General features: G+C 36.9%; 1 protein-coding gene across 6 annotated transcripts; it reads right to left on the bottom strand.

Moving 5' to 3' along the window:
• Positions 1–256: 256 nt before the first annotated feature.
• LOC103718401 (putative lipase ROG1) lies at positions 257–25954 on the bottom strand. Of its 6 annotated transcripts, none has more exons than XR_605826.4 (11): positions 25426–25952; positions 25162–25229; positions 16802–16872; positions 16406–16639; positions 14835–14998; positions 8330–8385; positions 8164–8216; positions 7943–8054; positions 5231–5308; positions 5022–5123; positions 3356–3454 (listed from the first exon to the last, which is right to left on the bottom strand). XR_605826.4 is itself a non-coding variant. In XM_008807205.4 (10 exons), exons 1-10 carry the CDS (start codon positions 25818–25820, stop codon positions 590–592), a joined length of 1323 nt encoding a protein of 440 aa, XP_008805427.1. In that variant the 5' UTR covers positions 25821–25949; the 3' UTR covers positions 257–589. The 6 variants fall into 6 exon arrangements, 2 of the variants coding, with proteins under 2 accessions (XP_008805427.1, XP_008805429.1); XR_605825.4 differs by lacking the exon at positions 3356–3454 and adding an exon at positions 3567–3670; XM_008807205.4 differs by lacking the exons at positions 5022–5123; positions 5231–5308 and adding an exon at positions 257–661 and having other exon boundaries at positions 3357–3454; positions 25426–25949.

Raw genomic sequence — 25954 nt, 5'->3', positions numbered from 1 at the left:
GTTTGTTTCGCTTGCAATTTTATTTCTGCAGATGCGACAGCTAAATCTTGTTATTAGGCTCAGGCCTCTTTAACACCTCATCAGTAGTGTCCATGTAGAAAAAAAATCAAAAAAAGAAAAAAAAAATTGGCCTACTGCAAGAGGGTCAAATATATGGAGGGGTTCCAGTTTCAAATTTATGATCTCCAAGAGCAACTTTTTATTGCACCAAAACAAAATGAACATATTAAACAAAACAAAATGACTTCAGTGATGGTGCTACGGGAGCTGTAGGTCCTTGTATGAAATTCCTTCCAAAGATATAAAATAACAAAAGTTGTATTACAAGGCAATTCCACCTAATAAGAAAAATTTATAATTCCTGCTTAGCAGATTCACAAGGTGGAGTATGATGAAATCATCAATATTGACGATTATCAAATCCAAGTCAACAGAATTAAAAAAATAAATCAAAATGGCAACTAAGACACAGGAAAAATATTTATATACAAGCTTGAGCTTTTTAAAATAAATGTGCTTGCATTAATGCGCTACGCATGGGAATCGGCTTGTAGCCTACCAGCTGGGAATCGCAAAATTTGTCAAGGGACTAGACAAGAAAATTATCTATCATATGGAAGACCACATCTGCACCATCAGAGTTCAACCAGTAACTCTTCACCTGGACATTTTTGACAAATGGATAAAAATATTAAAATAGATCAGTTAAAAGTCAATAAATGTGAAAAATTGTAAATATCACATAATCACTCAACGGGTACGCGTCAGATGATGTAACAAATGAGAATATCAAGGCGGACGTGGCAAGATCGGGATGGACGGATTTACGATGGTGTAGCAAAAGAGGGAAATTTCATGTGTCAGATGGAGTAGCAAACATGAGAATTTCATCAATTAAAGCCTGCATGTCTCGTAAGATAGGGACAGACAAAGAAACAAAGTATCAGTGAAAGCTTAGGAGTGGCACATCTAATGTGATACAGAACCACTCAAGATGATCACCTTTGCGCATGAAGAAGGCTACCTATGATCCTATGTCAAGGTGTTAGGTTTTGTGCACTGATTCCCATTATCAGCAAAATGAGCCCCACATGTGCCCAAGAAATGAAAAGGGGAAAAGAATAAGAACATGATCTTCCCCAGAAGTCCCGGAGTGCTTCAAAGAAGGTTCATAAAGACAGAACATGCAAAATAATTTGTCCTCCCCACCCCATCCTTTCCCCCAACCGGTCTCCCTCCCTCCCCCACCTCCCCCTGCCCTCCTTCTTCCTTGCACCAACCCCCCACCCCCCCACAAAATCTTTTATTGACAAAGGATGATCAAATTGTTGGATTCTAGTGATGGTTTTGCACTCTTTTCACCAAAAGAATATAGGAGCCAAAAGCAAAGTTGCATCTTTTTCTTCCCCTGAATCTTTTATTAACAAAAGGATGCTCAATTGTTGGATTCTAATGATGTTTTTGCAACTCTTTTCCCCAAAACAGTATTGGAAGGGTGATGTATCACGCACATTCCACAACAAAGGTGTCAAATGTTATGATTGTTGGTACTTGCTCTTCGATACTTTTTATGGCTCAGCAAGGGTTTTGATACCATGTTTTATTGACAAATAATGTTAAGCACACAGATGCAAAATGGCCAAACAATCATTAGATACTTTCTGATTCTTAGGCATTTACCAAGTTACTTTAACAATAAATGTTAAGAGCATGATGGTCAACATAGTTAAATACTTGAACCATTAATGACCATTTAGTATTAACATGGTTCTCTAATTTACATAAGACTCTTAGATAGTTAAGCAATTGGGTTATTTGTAAATAGAAAACCTAAAAGATAAAATGATATGTGATTAAACAAAATCCTTAAATAAAGCAATAAAATCTAAGAACTATTACATACAATTCCCTTACAACTTGTAAGCTAGAACGCATTATTAGTAAACCTAGGAGGCAAAAAAAATATTAGGGGGTAAATAAAAGCAAAGGGCTATTTAAGAAAAAAGATAATTTTGGCATGTAACAGTGAAAAATGAAGTATTACTTAAAGGAACATCTCGAGTGAAGATGAGGGGGGAGGGGGCATGCAACATATGGTCAAGCAATTAAAGGAGGGAGGCCTTTCTCTATTCACGACTGCTAGCACAGGTTACTCATGTCATTTACATCTAACAAATCAAGAGTATGAAATACCTTCAAGGGAAATCAATTAACATACTCAAACCAAATTACTACATCACGTCGAACAATTTAGGCTTTTATATCTAGACAATTTAACTAATAATAAATTATATTAAACACTGTACTTACTAGGTTTCGAAGATATTTGCTAGATCATTTATCCAAATGATATGCTTCTCTGACAGCCACTCAGACATGTAAACAGATCCATTTAGCTAAGTAGACTAAATGGTGCTTGATGTTTAAACAAACACTGCTTTAATGAATTGGCAGTGCCTAGTCATTTTAACTGGCATTACAGGACCCAGTTAGTCATTTTTGGGCAACTTTGGTTAGGATAATGTGCATTGGGCTACCATTGATAAATGAGGACGATATGGCCACCATAGTGTTAATATCACTATAATTCAAGAAAATAGAAAAATATATAATATGTTACACCCATGTCACATAGTAAGATCAGGTCCATCTTAATACATGATAAGAAAATCGGACTCATAGATTTCTTTTAAGAAAAGAAATAATAGTAAATGGGGACTAAAATGAATCTTGGGAGTTTCAATCATCATCAAAAAGCTAAAAATAGTAAAGTTGCCGGCTGACCAAGCTAGCAAAGACTTTGGTTGTTATACCCAGTAACTTGGGTTCCTGCCTTCACCAAGGTGTAAGGGTTTAGCGGTATCTGGAGGAGGGCTACCCTTTTATGTTGTAGCACATTCATTGTCTATAGGCCTATTCTACCATCTCCTCTCCAGCCTCCACCCCCCCTGCCCCACCAAAAAAAAACAAAGAAAAAGAAAAGGCTAAAAATGAATCAGCAGCATGCCATCTTGATTTATGTGTTGTAGTGTCAAGATCACTTGGGGTAAATATTTTCAAGCTCTCAAATAAGTAATTCGAAATATGGTACAACTAAACATGTGAAAGCAAACTCTACAGCAAATTTCTTAAATTGCTTTGGTATGACCAAGATAAAAAGAAAATATGTGCTTAACTACTTGTACAGAGGGGGCCATGCAAAAGACTATTGTGCCGGATCAACAGTTTAAAAGCAAAGGTCTTATATCTAAAGATTACAACAATCATGACAACAAACAAGTCAAGTATCTTAGAGCAATAATAAAACAAGTCAAGATTTAACTTTTTTACAAATATATTAAGATGAGATGATTTGCCTGAATGGTATTATGTGCAACATATCTTTGCCTACTTTTCTGAAAGCTGACATCCACACGCTCCCAAGGTACTTGTGTAAGACCTCTAATCATCTCCTCTGCATATAGCAGATTATTCATTAGAGCTGCTGATGAAGCATAAGAAAAGTACCATTTTGACATACTCCCCGATAATAATCTAAGATAATTATCTGTTGCAAGGTCTAATACATTCCAAAGATTTTCTTAGGGTCAAGACATAAGTAGCAGAAGAAATGCTGCTGCCATTTATGGATAAGTCCACGAGCTTGGCGTATCCAAAGTATTGCTTGTAACTGGGAAACAGAATACCCAATGATCAGTCCCATTTTTGTACATCTATACAGGGTAAATGTGCTAAAGGACCTAGAATGTGTTGTCAACATAAAAAATACAAGAGTCTGCTGCACATAAAGTTTCACTAGATATATTATTTCAATTTCATCATTTAGGAATAAAATGTGGTTTGCATTTGTGAAGCTAACACAACGTGGTACCACAAGTAATTTCTTATTTCTTCCCTAATGCTTATGCTCCTAGATGACTCAATACAATACATATTAGGATAGTATGCAGTAGCCATAAAGAGATTTTAGTTCTTTCTCAAACTCTGTCACAAAGTCCAACTCGTTATAAAAGTTCTCTCCGGGTTAAGATGTAAGCTACAAAAGATGTGCTCCTATATCCAATCAGAAACCTGGCACTGGGGAATACATTCAGGAACATCCTTTTAAATGTGTATAGAATGTTTATATTGTAAGAGATCCATTTAGCACATCTAGTCGACAGACAAAACACAAGAGTCACCTTTGTGCATAAGTTTTCTTCCTTGACATACTAATAAATCAATTCAATACTATACGAAAGAAAATTGATCTAAAATTATCCAAAAATGCATATCATAGATAAATTTATATTTGATCCTCCAATATTATTTCAACTCTTTTACATCAGTATCTAATGACTTATATAAAATTAATGTAAAGCTAACACAAAGTGGGTATCGCAGATAATTAGTTATTTCTTCTCTCATGCTTCTCCTCCTATATGACTCAATTGATACTAGGCTGGTATGCAGAAGCCATAAAGAGACTATAATTCTTTCACAAACTACCTGTTACAAAGTCCGACCCTCTTAGGGTTAAGATGTAAGCTAGAAAAATATGCTCCTATATCCAATCAAAAACCTGGCATTGGGATTCTAATAATGGGTACAAAACCAACACTTCATGGATTCCCTTCAGGCAGGCCCTTTTAAAATATATATAGAATGTTCATGTATTAAGAGATTTATTTAGCGCATATAGAGACAAAACACAAGGGTACCTTTGTGCATAAGTTTTTACCCTTGACATACCAATAAATCAATTTGATAACATACGAAAGAAAATTGATCAAAATTGCAAAACTACCCAAAAATGAATATCATGGATAAGTTTGTATTTGACCTTCAAATATTATTTCAACTCTTTATACATCAATATCTAATGACTTGCATAAAATTAAGGCTGTAAGTTGCCATATGCTTATATGTTTTGATTTTCGAACCAAGAACTTATTCTCCTTCTACTTATTTACTAAAGTTAACATTAGAAAAGTCCATAAATCATTGGGTCCACAGTGGCTAGTAACATGCAAGTGACTCACTTTGCCCTTCGTGTGCTGGTATTGACGCTAGAAAGCTCATGGAGAAGACATGATTTCCATGCATCCAGATCAGTATCACATTTCATTTTCTCAGGTTTCCAACTGCAATTCAATGGTAATGGGTATGGAAAACAAAATATTGAGCTGGTAGGATGATCCTGACCACCGAACTAATAGAAAATCATTTAACAGTCCACAAAAGCATATACCCAAAGAAGTTGGGATCATCAAATGCAATTGCTTTAATAGGTGTGAGCCTGCAACCAGGGAAACATCCTCAACTGTCTCTGCACCAAAACAAGTTATATTTCTCCTCAAGCCAATGGCCTAGATAGAACACATAAATATTTCAAATTGCATGTCATGACCATATCCAACAAATATGGATACTTACATGCATCAGATATAGCTATGGTATGTGTCAGTTTCCTATCTCAAATATCATGTTGTTAGGGAAAAAAAAAGGGCTTCTGTTACTTGTTGGATATGTCTCAGATACTTCTTGGATCCACTTGGGGATGTTATTTTTTAATAAGAATGTTAACTTTTTGATATTGAACGAGATGGATAGTTAATTCTAGTATCTATTATGTTACTGTTATAGTATGGGGTATGGACTATGGTCTATGAATTGCAATAGCAAGTATATAATAGAGTTTGTGACTGTTGATGTTATTGGAAGTATGAACTAATTATTGTGAAAACTTGTTGACAATTTTTTTACATATATGTAAATCATACTTATATATTTATTGCTGCACCCCACAATACAGTATCACAAGTTTCAAGATTTCTTGCATTAGCATATCTATATCAAGTTGTACTCATTGTTTTAAAACTCAGCTGTTACAACTACTATAGTGGTTTTGGCCTGAAAATGCTGTGCTGAATACCATAACAGCATTATATGATGCTTGAGTATGCAGTGGCCGATATATCAGGTAAAAACTGCTATAGCAGCCACCAAGATACAAGTTCAAAGTGAGTGATTTATTTCCATAGTGTGCTGGACTGGTTTCCAATTCAACTGATCCAGCAATCAGCCCATTCAACAGGCCAGTGAAAGCACGGGCTAGTCTACTTGGTTCATGCCCTAGTCGAACAGAGCATGGGAGAGAAGAGGAGAAAGAAAAGTGAGTTATGTTATATGGTTGTGGAACATTATGTGATTGTGGATATCTTTATTTATGGTTGATATTCTATGATTATGGATATTGTTATCCCATGAGTAATTTTATTGTGTTTGGTGGAGGATGGTATTTCTCATTAGATTATGGGCCCTCACCTATATACAGGAGTTGACATAATATAATGATGTTAGGTGGATAATATTTTATATTTCTCTCATTTTTTTCATTTTTTTGGATGGAGTTGATATAAGGTATAATTTTTGATACTTAGTAAGAAAACTATTTATATATTTTAGCGGCGAATTTTGGGCACATAGCACTAGGTATCATCTATGAAGCCCCCTACTCGTCATGTGCCCACTATACATTGGTCGAACTAGCATCCTTCATCCACATCCACATCTTCATCCTTCACTAAATTCTATAGAGAAAACTGCTGTTATTAATATGTGCCAAGAAAACTCTCTACCATCTCATTTTGTTAGTTTTATGTGTGTAATCAGAAATTAGGTTTTACTACAGACACTTGCATGCCATATAGGGACTCGATGACAATGTGTGTGAAAGCCTCATGACACCTAACTAAGGTTGGAACTGGACCATGGTAGGTCGGGTTTCCATGCAGCCTAGGCCCAGCCTGGAATATATTTTCAAGCCTCGGACCAAGCCAAACAATTTAGAGCTTCGAACCAGGCCCGCGCTCAAATTTTTTTTGTGGGCTTAGTCGAGCCCAGACCGAAACCCAAAGGGCCCTAACCTAAATCGAGCCCGAGCCCACCAAGCCCTACTCAATGGAGGGTAAGATAAGGAGAGCAGTGGGATCTCGATAGGGCAACATGGAGGAGAGGGATGTTGCCGTGGTTTGAGGAGCGAGCAATCACAGGGTGAGTAGGCTTCTGTCCTGGGCCATAGTGGCTCTCCGACAACCGAAAAGATCTTTCTAGCAGGGTGGGGGAAATTGGAATCCTTGGGAGGAGGGAGGGAGGCAGAGAGATGATTTTGAAATGGGTGGTGGATGATGATTTTGATGAATTGAAGGAATATTGGAACCCTAGGGGAAGAGTGTTTCCGGATGGGGTGGGGCGATATGATTTTGGTAGCGACCGAATAGATGACTGAAAGAGAGATTCCGGTGAGATGGGGAGATCGGAACCTTAGGAGGGAGAGGAGAAGAGAGTGAGTGAGAGAGTGAGAGAGAATGGTGAGATGTTGCAATGAGGAGGGTGCGGCTTCATGAGGGGTGGGGTGGAGTGAGGGGGTTTAATGGGTCAGGGTTCGGGTTAGCCAATCTTGGTCACACTTTGAGTCAAGCCTCAAGCCAAGCTTGATTTTGATTTGGGCTCTACAATCCAAGCCTGAACCCTCTCAAGCTAGGCCCAAAGTGTAACCCAAAGATGGCCTGACCCCACAGTACCTCGGGTTGGCCCAAGTTCATTTTCATCCCTATAACCTAACCAACAAGTTCTAGCCAAAAGTAGAAATTTCTTGTTAAAAACTCCACATTTTGGTTCAAGGACTAGTTTAACACAACAAGCATGTTGAATTAAGGATCTGACGCCTCAGCAAGATTGAGATTAAAGCCCTAAAGATACTATTAGATAAACCTAGTCAAGATGCCACACATGCTCCCCCAACTAATAATGTTAGTATGCCACTTTCACTCCACAAAAGAAAAACGGAAAAAAGCAAATATTTTTTGAACATGATGTATTCTACAATTTAAATTCCTAAAGATGCAAGCGTGAAAAATTTTTGATAGAACTATATACCAATCTAAAACTATTCAGATACCTTCCAAGTCATATTTTTGAGATTCTACATCTTCATTAAGCTTGATCTCTGCATTTCCTTTATCCGCAAAAACAATATGTGGATACTTCTCATCCTCTACAAGAAGATGATGCTGCATGGATGGAAAAAAATCATGATACTTACTGAGGGTAATAAAGAAATTTTTATCCCTAAAATAGCATATTCTATGTCCACACAAAATAGAAGACGTCAATACATACTTTCGGTAACTCATGTTGACGACGAATTGACGATGTTCTCCATCCTACTATATCTTTTTATCTAGTTAAATGCAGATACTTCCAGATGTCATGACTGGAAAGTTACTAAAAAGAAAATTATGAAAGCAGACATAATTGTTATAACAAATGAACACAAACAGGATACGATCATAATTTGCATTGGCATAGGCAACACGACGCTTGAAAGAGCGCAAAGCTGACCTGCAGAAGGGAACAACAATGAACATGTATGTTTTATTATCATTTTGAAAATGTCTAGACCAAGGCTCACAATCTCAATGCTGAGTCCATGCAAAACTATATTGAAACTAGGCACACATAAGCATACCCATATGGTACCGGTTCACTTTTTTATTTTTCATTTTTTTTTATTGCTATGATTACTTCGAAGTCAAGATGATGTTTTCAAGACTGTAGATGAGAGATGGGCGGCCAGGAGACTACGTAACACCTAGGCACTAAGGCCCTGTTTGGGGGAGCTTTTGGAGGGTCAAAAAGCACTTTCTGGCCCTCCAAAAGTACTTTTAGATAAAAAATGGTGTTTGATAAAATTTTCGGAAAGCTGTTTCAGCTTTTGCGGAAAGCTGAAAACAGCTTTTGGGGAGAAGCTCCAATTTGGAGCTTTCCGAAAATGCTGTTTTCAGCTTTTGTCGGGAAGCTGTTTTTTAGACCAAAATATCCCCATTTAAATCTCACTTTTTTTCCCCAAAACCCTCATCCCGCCTCTTCCTCTCTCACCCATCCCCTCCCTCTCCCTCTCTATCTTCTTCTTCCTCTCAACGTCGCCGCCTTTGTTCCTTCTTCCTCTTCTTTTTTTTTCTTTTTTTTGTTTTGGGAGCTCATGGTTGCCCACGATGGCAGCCACCATGCCGGCCACCACCCATGGCCGGCGACCCCTCTATATTTCAATGAAATAAAATAATAAATAAATAAATAACCAAATAAAATAAATAAATAAAAATATTAGTAATTATTTAACCAATTTTATCACCTAGCTAGAAAATTTGTTAGAGAGATAAATGGTCATTAGAAGGATGAAAAATTAATTTACACTAATAATTATAATATTTATATATTTATTATTGTATATAATATTTATATATTTATTATTGTATTATGCTATAAATATAATATTATATTACATTATATCATAATACATTGATATGTTATGTTAAATAATTTAATATTATATTAAATTATTATTCTATAATACATAATGTTATAGTACTATATTATAATAATACTATATTACATTACATTAATATTATACTATATCATATATTTATGTATTAATACATATTATATTTTATTATGCTCTGTTGTATAATACTGGTAATGTCCTTTATGGTCATTTTGTCATACAAAGGTACTTTCTCAGTTTGTTTACCAAATACATATTAAAGTGCCACAGCATTTTAGAAATGTATTTACCAAACAGCAAACAGTTTTTTATAAACGCTCTGCTTCAGACAGCTCTACTTCCAAAAGCTCTACTACTAACAGCTCCCCCAAACAGGGCTTAAGCAGTTGCTTAAGCGGCCACCTAGAGCTAAGACAGTCCCCTAAGCAATTAAACAATATAATGCAATTATACACAAGCATATACTAGTAGTAAGGAAAATAAACAGTAAGCAATTAAACAATCATAATTCATGCCATAAGAGGACAATAAAATTACGATACATCATTCATCCTACTAAATTTCCAAAATAAACAAAAAGCAATTGAAAATGAACAGTAATACTATAATTAATAAAACTAAACATTAAGTAAATTAGACAAATGAATTTTTCAAATAAAAAGTATATTACAATCTAGAAATCATTATATAAATAACACAAATACCATACGATCTACAGCAATTAATCAAGGAACGTACTCTCCCGAACAACCAAAAAGATTATTTCTTTCAAGCATACACTATCAATGACCAACATAAAAGTTCTATCAAAATTCATACAAAATTACACGAGTCGTAATTCCAAAAGATGAAAAATAGGTCACAATCAAATACTTAATTTCCAAATCAAATGTTAGTTCAAAACCATGTGCAAATAATAGAAGAAAGGGCAGAAATTTAGCTATGATGAAAATCCTATAATCAACGCAAACTTTCTGACCAGGCAGCTCCATTTCAGTTAGACAACGCCAGACAAGTCTGTACAAGAGATGCTTAGAACAAGGACACCTTTCAACCAAGCATAGGTATTTTGTAAGGTATCACACACGAAAGACACACAGAGCAATTTATTGGCTCAGTTTATTCTTTCTAACGTCTGTTCATTTTTACAAAATTTTCCAGCAAAGGAGATGGGAAGGCTACCTGACGATCAAGTCCACAGGCTCCAAAGGCTCTGAGGCACAATCCTCAACACCTCATCCTCCTCGTCTTTACATGATAAGCGTAAAACAGCTTGCAACTGTCTTTTACCAGGAATCTGTGTTACCTTTAAAGTGTAACACTATACTTGCCGCTGCTCCCCGGAAGCATCACCGACAATAGCAGTTGCTTCTTGTTGCTGCTGCATGCGCTGCCACCAGCAGCAGCAACATTGCTTGCCACCGCTGCCAGGCAACACCAAAGCAAGAGCTGGAATCAGGCTGGGCCAGACTGGGTTTCTATGCAGCAAGAGCCTGGACCTAAAAAGTTTTGGTCTTTGAGCCATGTCAAGGCCCAATTTGTTTCAAAATTCTAACCATAGCTCAACCCAAGCCCAAACCCAAGCTCAGCCTGAATCTAGGCCCTAGCTTCTCCTCCAACATAAAATGAAAGAGGGGTCAGGAAAGCATGAGGGGAGAAGAGAGAGGAGAGAGAGATTGGGAGGGGGAGAGAGAGGAAAGAGAGTGGGAGGGAGAGCAAGCGAAGAGACTGAGAGGGAGAAAACAGACCGAGAAAGAGAAATTGAGGGAGTGGGAGAGCACGGAGAAAGATAGGGAGGGAGAGAGAAGATCAAGAGATTGAGAGGGGAATCAAGATGGACAAGGGGGGGGGGGGGGAGGAGGAGAGAGGAGGGAAGAGATTAAGAGGGAGGGAAGAGAGCGTGAAGAGAGATATCAAGAGGGTAGAGAGAGGAGAGGGGAGAGAACGGATAGTGGCAAAGAGCGAGTGAATGCATGGAGCGAAGTAGACTTATTCTCAAGCTCAGACTAGGCCTATTTTTGAGCTTGAGCTTCGAGCCGAGCTCAAACCAGGCTGACGATAGTCCCAAGCCTAGCCTGGAACGTTTTCAGGCTTGATTTGTAAGACCAAGCTCAACCCGAAGCCGGCTTGGCCCAATAGGCCTCGGGCTAATCCGAGCCCATTTTCAGTCCTACCCACTGCAATAGTAGTCGCTGCTTGTTGTTGTTGCTAGGAAGTAGTCGCAGATCACCAACACTCTGACAAAAGCTGTCATTGCTTGTACTAAGGAGAAAGGTCAAAAAGTTGCACTTCCAAACCATTGGAGGAGACCATTTGTGAGAGGATTTGGATTGTTAACCTCGAGCTTATTTGATGGCAACCCAAAATAGAACCACCATCAGCTGCAAGTGCAATCAAGCAAATTGCAAATGCTATCCATCTCTCCAGCTCACCATTGTTATCATCAAGCAACTCACCAAAAATATCACTTAATTCGGCGGGATTGATACTCTACCTAGCTTGGAGCTAAGAGCAAGATAGTAGTAAATTTGGAGGGATGGTACTATGGTGGAACCAAGATGTAATAGCTCTCCACATATCCCTTTTCTTATCTTTGACGAGCTGCTTTGAGTCTTTACTAGGGAAAGCAGGTGGATCTAAGTCATGAATGATGGCCTCTTCTAGTATATCTCGAGGCTTCTTACCCTTTTTTCCCATACAAGACCTAAACATAGATGCTATCTGGTTGCCACCTTTACCAATAATATCTCGCATTGTGAGGGGCCAAACTGTGCCCTGTGCCTAAAAACCTCCCTCTACCACTGATCATTCAGACTACCCTGTATCGCAGCCTGAATCTAGGCCTCCAGTGTCATCTATGTACAATAACTCATACTCATCTGAATCCCTAGAGTAATATGATCATCATTCAACTTCTTGATGATCAATCTCTGCCTAGTTCTCTGTGTTTTTTTCCTTACTCTCCTTGCATTCATGAAAGTACTTCAGCACATGTCGAACCTCATATAAACATTTCTTGTATCCATTCACATCGAATAACACCAACCAAGTACTTCTTCAATCTCGTCAGCCATCCCTTCTCTACTCTGCACCGCACCACTTGCATCTCCAATGATGCTAAGATCATTACGCCATGCTCCCAACCATGAAATACGGAATCGTTCCGAAAACCTGGTTCAGGGTGTACCGAGCCGTGCCATCGATGGATCGGGACGATTTCAGCATTCAAAACAAGAAAACAGTGAAGGAAGAGGAGAGAATGAAGGAAAGAAAAGAAAAGAGAGAGGGACAGAGGAAGAGAGATGGAGGCCGTCAGAGGGCGGCGAAGGGTCGGGGAGTGGCGCGGAGGGGCTAAGTAGGGGCTCCACCCTCTAAACCCCTGTTTCGTTCGAAAAGGGGCCCATCGAAGCTCCTTTTTCTATTTTCAAAATTTTAAGTGAAGTTGGCAACCCCCTTGCCGACTTCACTTAATATTTTTAAAATAAAAAATGACTTTTTTAATTTTGAAAATATTAAGTAAAGTCGGCAAGTAGGTTGCCAACTTCTCTTAAAATTTTTAAAATAAAAAGAGGAGCCTCAATGGACTCCTATTTCGAACAAAACAAGGATCTGGAGGGGTAGAACCCTTCTCCGCCCCTCTGCGCCACTCTTCGCCATCCACGGGCCTTCGACGGCCTCCATTTCTCTCACTCTCTCTTTCTCTCACTCCCTCTCTCTCTCTCTTCCTCTCTTACGTTCTTCCTCTCCCCGCCCTCTCTATCGTATCCACCAACCTTCACCGCCTCTCTCCCTCACTTCTTCCCTCTCCGTCTTCCTATCCCCCCTCCCTCTCTCTCTCTCTCTCTCTCTTCCTCTCCCATTCTTCCTCTCCCCCACCCTCTTCTGTGTTGGTACGTGTCCGGCACGAAACAACATAGGGACATAACAAACCATACCACCGGTTAACCGGTACGAGCCCTGGTACCGGCACAGTGATCCTTGCTACCAACCAATATCAACATGCTCGTCCTTCTTCATTTTTGAATCCATTTCTACAAGTTTGATGGCCATCATCATAAACCACTTCATTCATTATCATGACTTGCATAAAGTGGATCGACACTTTTTTACAAAATAAAAAAAATATTATTTATTTCTAGGCATATTAGTGTCTTCTATAATTTCACTTAATACATGTAATAATTATAAGAGTTATGTAAAAACTATGCATATTTTTCAAGAAAATATGTCCAATTACCAATATACATTATTCAATTTTTCATTATTTTTAGTTGACTTAATATTTTTTAAGTTATTAAATATCTAAAAATTTTGAAATTTACATTCTAGTGAAAAATGGTTGTATTACTTCAGAAAATACTTCTAAATTATCTGTATAGAATACTATTTTTAATATAATAATTAAATATTAATATTTAATTAGAAAATACCTAATAAACTAATTTAAATTTGGATTACTGTAGGGCCCTAATAGGGGTTAGTAGATATATATTTCTTAGTCCATGGGCATGCCTTAGTCACTATTTATCTGTTGAAACTTATATGAATTTGGACTTAGGTTTGGGGAGCTTTAACTATGCTCAAATTTAAATAAATTGCTGTCAAAAAAAGACAGCAAATAACATGCACACTACAAACATGCTATCAATTTTTGTAATTTTTGAACATTATTTTTGAAATATTATTTTTAAACCAAAAATATAAAAGGCCATTACTCAATTATGTTACTGACAATCTAGGATCCTAGGAGGGGTGAATTAGGGACAAATCTAATATTGGCATTTTTTAATACAAAGTGGCAGCCCCAAGACGAACTATGCCATTGCACTTGTTAGTCCAAGCTTTTACCATTGCAACAAGCAATAACCCCATTTTAAACCAAAAATATATTTTTTAATTTAAAAATTACACAACCAACAAAAAATAATGATTTCTACTTTAATGAACAAATCACCCTTAAATCTACAGCATGCAATGAAATCATGCCAAATTTTTTTTAAGAAAAAGAAAGCATGACCTCCCCTTGTTTTAGCAATTTTTGGCCTATTTCAGGCTTGAAAGAAAAATGAGAAGAGAGAAGAAGATTTTATCTTTTTCTTCCTTGATCAAGGATTTCGGCCTACAAAATCCCTCCTTCCCTTTCTTTTCCACACTTCACCACACTCCCAAACCTTCAAAATTTTAGAAGGAGAGTGGTCTGGAAGCCCTTTCTTCTCTATCTCTTCAACTATTAGCTCAGAACCCACAGGTGTCAATCCGAACCAAGTTGAACCGAGCAGAACCAGGTGGTTCCCCTCTGTTCAAATTGATTTGGGCCAATTCCTACTGAGTCCCGAACCAAACCCCCTTACCAACTTAGTTCGGCAACGATTCAACACAATACACCCCAAACCAGGCAGTACGGTATAATATGCCCCGAACAAGACAATTCGGGTTGGTTTTGAGAACCTTGGTCCAGACTTAATAGATAGTGGCAACTGACAAGAAATAAAGAACCAGGAATTCAAACCTGAACTTTACATCATCGCAGTCATCAACCATTCGTAGGAGAAGTGGAGGTCTTCCATCATCATTATCTGTAAGAAATAGATGTTTTCCAGTCCTCCCAACTATCAAATGTGCAGTTTCGGATGCCCTTCGCTCCAAAAAAGGAAGACCACATAGGAAAGGAATCTGGTGAAATGACACAGGCATAGGGCAGAACATTCTGATTATGGAAGTCCTTTGATTTAAAAGTTAGAAAATCAATGACATGAGATGAGTTTGAACTTGAAAAAGGAGCACTGTTTATGTAAAGTACCATGCAAAATCTCTAAACACCAAGAAAATATAATACAAAAAAAGACCGATACTTGCCAAAGTAACATGAACAGGAGAAAACATTCATGAACAGTCGCCGCTATAAGAAACAAACATAACACTTTGGTGTGATAATTAGTGCATATAATGTAGTAACTCATTTTGATATAGAGAGGTTTATAATGATAGCAACACTACTTATCCATCTTCTTCATCCAAGCCTTCTCCCATCAAATATAAAGTTGGCTATAGAGCAGAACTCAAAGTTGAGAATATGTGTGGAGGGATTGAGCAATTTTATGATTGGCAATCAACCTAACAATAGCCCTCTATGATCTGGTGCCAAATCCTGGCTAAAACAAATTTAGTTGAGAGGGAATTTCAACTAAACCTTTAAGGCCTTTGATTCAATAGTTGCTAGATGAACAAAGTTGCTAAAAAGATATTTACGGTAAAAGGATTCAAAGTCATGTTACTATCATATTCTTGATATATATAGTGCGGTCACAAAGAATTCTGAAGACTTGTTATAAGATATATTGATTGCACTTATAGTTAATGCATTAAGCTTGCAGCTTCTTAGAGCATGAATAGTTTGTTGCAACTTGCAAGCTTCCTTACCAGGTAAGACCAAGTGGTAATGGCAGATAACTGAAGAAGTGATGCAAGTGTTCGTGAAATTAATATTCCATGTAGTTTCCATATTTCCTATTCTCAAAATCTTTTGACTGAAAGGTTTCAAATCCCAGATGAGAACTAACACGGATATAATAAAAACATACTCCATCCTCCAAAGAAAAGGCTGTGGATGAAAAATTCATTTGACTACACTAGATACATCATCTCTGGTGTTCCAAATACATCAATAGAGAAATGAGATTGTTGATAATGCCAGACAAGATATATCAAATGATTACAGCATTCCAGATATTGTTTATGACATTTTCAATTAACAAATATATAAGCAATGACAGAATAATGAAGCTATAATGCTTTGTATGAGTTTGCTCTAAGAATTTACTGTTCCATTTTTTCACTTTTATTTCTCAATCAATTTTGATTTACTTTCACAAAAATCAGTGATGCTACAAAATGTTACCCCTTTTCTTTTGCACGACCCTCATCATTCAATCTACAAGTTGCGTACATGCACCACTTACCCTATTATTTCCAGTCCAAAATGGTGTCCTAGACTACCACAAGAATAATGCATTCAAAGACAGTATTTTATGCAGCATAAAAAAGTGCACTTGGATCAAGAAACAAGAAATATATTTCTACCTGTTTATGCCCCCTTGAACCCAGATGGGGTGATGCAAATGTTATAAAGTTCATAGGTTCTAACCCAGCTATTCTACCATCCAAACACCCCTCTTCATCAAACTGGTCCTTGGCATCAGCAGGAGGTAGCTCATAAAGCCTTCCAATAGCATATCTGGCTACCAGGCCACCCAATGAATGAGCCACAAATGAGATCTTCCGTACGCCTCCTCTCTGCTTAACAACTGAACGGACCTACAAAACATCAGGTTCATACACACACTTCTTTCATGAAATCAAAACTTCTTTCCGACATAAAACTCATGAAATGTAAAAGAGCAAACATATAAGCGCAAGAAATCTATTAAACAGGGGAGTGAAAACATGTAAAACAAGTGGCTTTATTAACAAAATTACCTCTTCTGCTAGCCTCTCACCCATCAAATCAACTCCATCAAATGTCAGTCTTGAAGTATTACACTCACTCCCTGCTTGACAAAGATTATGTTGAATTATTTTGCTAATAAAAGAAAAGAAGAAAAAAAAGGCGCTTATGTTTTATCCTCACAAAAGACTATATAGGATAGTATACCAGGGCTATCATTTTTCTTTTTCCTTTTTTTTTACCATCCAACAAACTGACTAAGAGAAGATATTAAAAATGCTCGTGGAAATCTAATAACATAAGGCAAATGAGGGCACTGGTTTTTTGACTTTTTGATTTCATTTAGGTTTTCCCATGTTTCAGCAAGCTTATATTATATTTATCAGAATGGAGCACAAGCAATGCATGTTTAAAGGGTGGAAGGTTGTGGTCCCATCTAATTCATTTTTCCCCTCTCAAAGCCAAGTTCATTAATAAATACACTCCTAAATTTGTTTCATGAACTTCCGTTTTCTCTCACCCTTAGAGATAGTTGAATCTAGGGGGTGTATTCTTCACAGGAGGAGGTACATAGAGGATGAGACACGAACTTGACAACTCAAGGACACATGAGTTGTGGCTTAAGGACTTCTGTCTATAACAGTAGAGAGAGATGGGTGGATAGCAAAAGAAGTCCTTTGAGGGAAGTTTATTAAGTCCTTTGAGGGAAGTTTATTAACTTATCAAAAGAAGCAAGAAAATATATCCATATACATGTACTTAGGAACCATGGAGATTGCACCAGCAGCAATAAGATATATATCATTCCAATTTCTCACTTTGATGAAACAACCGGTTCATGTTCAATTTCCCCTCAGATATTGTGGCTACAATGTTCAGGTGCTCTGAAAAGAACTTGCCTGATAGGCAGTAGTTCAACCATATTACTACCAGTCCATACTAATTTCTCCATTTCATCCAAGATCTATCCTCCATTTCTAAAAATCTATCCAATTGGTTTTTACACATAATATTATCAACCTCACTATTTTATGGCTGTATTTTGTTATATCTTTACTATATTAAAAAAAGCACAAGCCAAGGCCTTTGGAACTTATGTCCATGGGAAAAATTGGAACTATATACAGATCTCTTAGTAAATATGAATCCTATTCAGATTTAGATTTGTGAAACTGACCATCATCCGAAACCACTGTCTCTCTCTGCCAACTGCCTTAAAAACTCCACTCCTTCAAAATATTTTATTAGTATCTAATTACTTTCATTTTCATACAAATAGGTATATTTATGTACTTTTAAGCAATTTTTCTTTCCATATGACTTAACATGCATGGACAAGCCTATAGGCTAGTCTCGGCATAAATCCATATCAGCATTCAGCATCTATACTACATCTCTTCAAACTGCCTTCTCTGCTACCATTATGACCACTCAACTACCACCTTCACCCCCACCTTCAATAAAGGCCCCACCTTTCAACCAATGCTCCTATGCTGAGCCAATATTTCTCCTTCACCCTTTGTTTCCAATAGTCCCAGACTCCCATGCTCTTGTTGATCATTGACTTGCCACCAAACTCCAAGCCTTGCTATTATAAACCTGACTGCCTATGATATCTCGAATACCCCTCCACAATTAATTGCTAATTTTAGCAGCCCCTAATCCAAGCCTCTTCTGATATACTGGAATTACTGTGAAATGTTGCAGTCCTTCCTATCTATAAGTTGATTGTATTCCCTGTATAAGTGCTTATGTTACTGATAAGCTTGGGGAGAAAATCAGGTCCCCCCACCCACTGGATGCCCATGGGTGGGGGGAGTGACTTCAATTTTTTGAAAATAAAACCAGATATAAATTTATGTAGAATTGGCTGTAATCAGAAAACTAGTAAAATTACTCAAGAAGATTCTCCCAGCTTTAACCTCTTCTTTTGAAGACTTCCTAAGCCTTCTGTACAAATCCAAATCCGACCATACAAGTGTCTTTTTGGCCTCTATTGCTCCCAGCATATCATCCCAGTTAGTCTGCCAACACATTCTCAACTATCAATGTGACTTCTATGCTCTTTTATATACATGTTTCTGATTTACGGACACGAAATCAGAGGCTATAGATGACAGAGATAAACAACGAAAATGCTTCTTGAAAAAATCTAAAACCTGATCTTAACAATTGTTTCATCACCTAGATGCACAGAAATAGCCTCAAAGGATTTCAAGACACTTGGTGTTACAGAAGACTGCTCCTTGGACGAGCCACTAGCCAAGGAACACAAAACCTATATAGATTGGATAAGGCTTGTTTTTCATGCTCGTATAATTTTGCGTATTCTCGACTTAAAACAAACTTTTTAGTTCCCAAAGTTGCTGAAATTTTGAATTTCATTTATCTGGCTTGCTTGACATATGAAACTTACATATCTTTACAGAAATGAATAAGAGACCATTTATATGGAATCAAAGCTATTCCTCTTGGAACTAAGGTGATACTTAAATCAGCCCTTTCTAGCTTACCAAATGCATGAGAGACTAAAATGTTTCAAGGAGCTTTCCGCAGGCATACTACAAACTTTTCAATGAGATAATACATGAGAGACTAAGCCCCATTTGGCGGAGCTTATGATGGGCCAAAAAGCACTTTCTGACCTTTCAAAAGTACTTTTAGATAAAATAAGAGTGTTTGGTACAAAAAATCGAAAAGTTGTTTTAGCTTTGTCAAAAAGCTAAAACAGTTTCTTTGGAAAAGCACTTTTAGCATGCGTCAGGAAGCTGTTTTGATTTATAAATTTTTTTTCTTTTTGGACCAAAATACTCATGATAAAATATTATAATTACAAAAAATATCTCTTTATATTACAAAAATCTGCAGTCTCACATTTGCAAGTAAGTTATGTTATATTATTATGCTATAGTATACAATATTATATTACTAATATTATAATAATATTATATTTTATTATATTACTACTATATCATAAATTTATGTATTAATACATATTATATTTTATTATACTCTATTATATGATACTATGTAATATCTTTTATGCTCATTTTGTCATACCAAAAATACTTTCTCAGTTTGTTTACCAAACACATATTAAAGTTCGACAGCATTTTCGAAACGTAGTTACCAAATAGCACATAGCTTTTTATAAAAGCTCTACTTCAAAAAACTCTACTTCCAAAAGCTCTACTGCTAACAATTCTGCCAAACGGGGCCTAAGATATTAAAAAAAGCTTTGTATAAGCAGAATGCAAATTTTTCAATTAGCTGAATGCACAAATTATTGGTTGACTTCATGGCTTAAAAATTGAAAAACAGGCCACACTTTTCTTTCCTTGTTATTAATGGAGATACGAAGGTAGAGCACAAAGCAAAGGAAAACAAAAAGGCATGAAAACAATGAAAAAAGGCTACCCACAACTCTAACAACAGGAAGGCCATGCTTCTAGAAGCCCAAAAGCTAAAAACTCTAGTCCCTTAAAATCCTCTTAATAGTTCACTAAAACATCTATTTAGCTCTTTTTATCTAGCTTTATCTAGCAAATTTTATCTCTCTCCATCCAAATCACTCACAAAGTAGCAAAGAAGAATTTGTTCTTCTAACTCTCTCAAACAGCAACATCCTCATGCTTACACATTATAAATGTCTGAAAAATACAAATCTATAGTATCAGACACATCAGTCCACATTATAAAGTGCACACTCTTTGACATTTTGAAACCCACCTACTTGTTTGATCGTTGCCACAGTGCTGACATCTCCCAAAATTACCAATATCCATATAATTTAGAATTGTGAAGTGAATATACACCTGCAGATCAGTTTTTTTATTCTCCCACTAAGGCCATCATAGATCAGGAAGGTGTACAAGATATGACAATGGAGTGCTATGCTACCATCCCAACACTAGCACCATTGTTACAGGTGAACAGCCCTAACTTAGATGCCTAAGCAACCCAAACATGCATATCCATATAAATTTGTATATTATACGTCATAAATTTATATTTATCTAAATATGCATGCACAAACAAACAAACAACAAATAGGAATAGATCAACATATGTGTTGTGCATATGCATGTACACAAAATATGCGTACAGGAGTGTCTGCAAAGACTTTTTTTTATCCTTCTTTTTTCATGATAGATATTCGACCATAGAGAAAAGTGATTTGCATTAGAAGAGATAAAAACTACATAGAATGTTAAAAAGAAAAAGTGATCATTAAAAGGTACTTCATTCAAGACTTTAGACTTCCAATCTCCAACAAGTTGGACAGCGGAAGAAGATAAGCAATCTCCATCTCTCAAGCTAAGATGACAAAGGCCCTGTTTGGGGAAGTTGTTGGCAGTAGAGCTGTTGGAAGTAGAGATATTGAAAATAGAGCTTTTATAAAAAGTTGTTTGCTGTTTGGTAATTATAGTTTCTAAAGTGTTGTAGCACTTTAACATATGTTTGGTAAACAAACTGAAAAGTACTTTTATATGATAAAATTACCATAAAGGACATTGCATAGTATTATACAACAGAGCATAATAAAACATAACATATATTAATACATAATATACGATATAGTATAATATTACTGTAATATAAAATAATATTATTATAATATAGTAATATGACATTGTATAGCATAGCATAATAGTAATATAATTATTAGAGTAAATTAATCTTCCATAATATAAATAATATTAAATTATTTAACATAACATATTAATATATTATGATATAATGTAATATATATTATATTTATAGTATAATACAATAATAAAGATATAAAATATTATAATTATTAGTATAAATTAATTTTTCATAATATAACATAATATTAAATTATTTAAAATAACATATTAATGTATTATGATATAATGTAATATAATATTATATTTATAGCATAATACAACAATAAATATATAAAATATTATAAATTTATTTATACGTTCATTCGTATATATTTATTTATGCATTTATTTATTTATTTATTATTTTATTCATTGAAATATATATATTTATTATCTTATTTATTTATTCTTTCATTCATTCATTTATATACATATTTATTTATTTATTTATTTATTCTTTTCTTTTTCTTTTCTTTTTTTTCTTTTCTTTTCTTCTCTTTTTTTTCTTTCCTTTTCTTCTTTTTTTTCCTTTTCTTTTTCTTTTCTTTTCTCTTCTCTTCTTCTCCTTCCTTCCTCTCCCCCCTTCTCCTTTCTTCTCCTCCCGCATGGCCAACGGCGCCGGAAGGGGGCCAGGCCGCGGGAGGGGGCCGAGCCGTGGCTGGCGGCGCCTGCGGCAGTCTCGGTGGCCACGGCTGGCCCCTGTGAAGTGCTCTCCTCCCGCGAGGTCAATGGCGTCGGAAAGAGGCCGAGCCATGGCAGACATGGGAGGGGGCGAGTCGTGACCGCCGGCGGCTACAGGAAGCGGGAGGGCGCCCCCTTCTTCTTCCTCTTCTTTGGCACCTCCCCACCGTGGGGGCGGGGACATCCGCGGCGACCGGTCAAGCTCCTTCTTCGGCACCTCCCCATCCGTGACGAGGATGTTGTGGCCGGCGGCGGCCGCGGGAAGGGGGAGATCTTCGGCACCTCCCCACCATGGGGGCAGGGGCATGGGGGCGGCGGCGAGGGAGGGGGAGGGGGTGGGTGGGAGACGAACAGCGGTGTGGGAGACAAACAGACCGTGAGAGGGGCATTCTGGAAGGAATTTTTTTTTAAGTGGGGGTATTTTAGTCAAAAATAGAGCTTTCCGATAACTCAAAACAGCGTTTTTGGAAAGCTCCAAAATGGAGCTTTTGCCAAAAAGCTGTTTTCAGCTTTCCGAAAAAGCTGAAACAGCTTCCCGAAATTTTTACCACACACCATTTTTTATCTAAAGGTGCTTTTAGAGGGCCAGAAAGTGCTTTTTGGCCCTCCAAAAGCTCCCCCAAATGGGGCCAAAGTCATATGTAATGTACTTCTATCATATGTTCCATCATATTTTACAAATTACAACATATTTTGAAAGCACAATTATTTGTTGAACACACAAATAAGCAAACAACAAATAGGAATAGATAAAGATATATTTCTGCATATGCATGCACATAAAATATACGTATTAGACTGTCTGCAGAGAATATTCTTTATCCTTCTATTTTCATGGTAGATATTGGACCAAAGATAAAAACTAATTTCCATCAGAAGAGAATAAAAACTACTTAGAATGTTAAAAAGAAAAGGTGATCATAAAAGGGTACTTCATTTAAGACTTTAGACTTCCAATCGCCAACAAGTTGGACAGAGGAAGCTAAGCAATCTCCATCTCTCAGGCTCAATGACAAGTCATATGTCATACTTCTATCATTTTTTCATCACATTTTACAACTTAAAACATATTTGAAAGCGCAATTATTTGTTCATGAGTATTAGTGCTACACATTCACCAATTTATGCCTAAAGCTATGGCAGAAAGCTAATTTTTTGACAGAACAAAAGAGAAAATAAATGTAGTGGTAGAATTAAAAATCGATTGCTACCTCTTAGGCAATGGTTTGAGAACACTTATGCGATTGCTTTGGCCATTAGTAGGTATATTGCCCAGCGTTGCCTGAATTATTTGACAACTACACTAGCACACCTTGTCATCTATGCTACATATAAAATGACAGTTTTAAAATCAACGAATATTCCTTCATGATTCAGTCCATCACTGTTTATACCAACAATACCCCTTCTATTTATCTTAAAAGTATGTTAATTATGCCACTGGCTTTCTCCCTATGTTAACTACTACATACACTATGTCCATCCTTTTCTAATCAAGACTCCTTTCATAAAACTCCCAAACAGATTGGACTCTTTCCCTCAATCAACTCCTATATAATGGACTCTTTGATTTGACTTTAAACCAATTGGACTCTATCAGCCCCCCCCCCCCCTCCCCCGCCCTCTCTCTCTCTCTCTTCCCTGCAACATGCACTGCACATGCCTACTTACTAGTCCATGCTAAAATGGCAATTTATTTAGAGAACGAACAAATGCACAAGGATAGGTAAAAAAAAACAAGAAAACTTTGGAAGCAAAAAATCATGTGCAAAAAGTCAGAGAGGCAAAAATATGGGGACAAGATCACTCATGATAAGAGTAAAACTTGTTTATGTGTAGCATATTAGCACAATATAATAGGTGAGAACTTTTGAACTTCTATCATGACAAATGGGCAAAACACGTCCTAGACACGCTTTACAATCCACTGTTTCTAATTTAGTCTAGAAACTGAAACTGAAGCGCCTCAGGCCAAATGGAGGTTGATTTCAGAATTTCAGCCAAAATTAACATGTGGGGTAAATTTTTTAAAATATTTAGTTATTTTTAAATTGAGCATGCTCTGGTTAATAAATTAAGCCTCTAGAAAAGCATTTTTATTGAGATTAATAATTCAAATTTTGCAATTATTAAGTAGATTTACAAGTATGTAGGTGTTCGGTTGCAAGATATTAAAGAGAAACATGATATTTTGAAATAATATTATTCTCATGTCATTGTTTCAAATTATTTTAAACTAAGCAAGATCTTAAAAACCTTGCTTACATTTTTTGAAGTATCATAGTGCAATGAAATTCGCAAACTAGTACATTTAAGTTTTTGTTTTTAAAAAAAATATTTCAACATGAACGTATGTATCTGGTGTTCAAAATTCTGAACAAATAACATATTATGATTTTAAAATGGTTCATAGTCAAGTGCCATTTCTGTAAATTTTCTTCTACTTGTTTAGAGTTTTAAAGTTTTTTTGTTGATAACTATTATAAATTTGAGAAGGTGTTAGGTGTTAGAACATGGAAGAGTGTATAGAATATGCCCAAAGGTTCCAAACTATATGACATACTCTGAAACGTATTCAAAATATCTGCTTTAATATCTTAGTTTTTTATTTTTGTATTTTCCTTTTTTTATTATTCCTTGGACCAAAAAATTGAACCTTAAATTGAATTTAAAGAAACCAAAACACATTTGGCCTGGTCAAAACTAAACAGAGTTTTCAAATTTCTGTGATGCAATCAGACTAATTCTAAATTTTGCAAGTAACATATGGCTCTTCACATAATTTGGCCTTGTGTGAAAAGAACGAAAAGCAAAGCTGATTACCATATAGGAGGAAGTTATTTTTGTAAATTTAAATAAAGCAACCAGCCTAAAATCAACTAAATTTATATTATTTTGTTTTGTTGATTAATATCCTTGCTTTTCATAATTTGCCTACCATATATAGCATGAATTTACAGTGCTTATTGTTGATATGAATCAAATTTAAAACTTGAGAATGGAATCATAGATCATTCTTTCAAGATGACTTATGGACGACTGCAAGAATCCCGGAGATTAGGGATGACAGAAAAACTCACGATGGACAATTACTTTATTTGGAAGCTTTTTCACAAACTGCTCCGCAGCAAATCTCCAATCTTCGGCACTATGATCAAGTAGAAGAAGGGAAAAAGTGACAATTAGCAAGACTTGTCACCGAACTCAACATAGAAGATCACTTTGTTTCTTTATAACCAAAATCATAAAACAAGAGCATGATAAAGATGTTAAAACCTGGATCAAGAACAACCCAAGGATAAAGGAGCCACAGAGCCCAAAGGAGAAGAGAGATGAACATGTACCTTCCAACCAAGCCATTAACCATTATGACAAGATGCTCCGGGAAACTCCCCCGCTCCGCCATGGCAGCCGCATCCCAGAGGTCCTCCCCGCCGCGGACCTTCTCCACCTCCACCTTCTTCCCCTTCCCCATGGGATCCTTGAAGCAGCTCATCCAACGGACGAAGTCGGCCTTCCCGCCCTCTCTTCTTGGTTCTTGAGCGGACCGCTGCCGAAACCCTAGCTTCACGAAAGCCATTCCCCTCAGGCACCGGATCCGGTGGCCCCCGGGGATCCCCATGCCAGGCTTCGCAGTCCTCGGCATCGAGTCGGCGGCGAGCATCCGCGGTCGGCGGGGATCGAAAGCTCCCAAGAATTCGATGGTTGGAGCAACGGAGGGGCGAGAGAGGGAGCGCATCCGAGAGCCGGATCGGCGTCCAAACTCTACAAAAATCCCAATCCACGGGCTTCTTTTACTCGAGAAATGGATAGAGGGGGGATTCTTGATTTCTTTTGTCTCGCTTTGGCTTTTCGCGCTGTTGGCGAGGCGGG

Source organism: Phoenix dactylifera, chromosome 1, assembly GCF_009389715.1.
Source record: "Phoenix dactylifera cultivar Barhee BC4 chromosome 1, palm_55x_up_171113_PBpolish2nd_filt_p, whole genome shotgun sequence".
NCBI classification, from domain to species: domain Eukaryota; kingdom Viridiplantae; phylum Streptophyta; class Magnoliopsida; order Arecales; family Arecaceae; genus Phoenix; species Phoenix dactylifera.
This window is presented reverse-complemented; position numbering and strand designations above follow the sequence as displayed.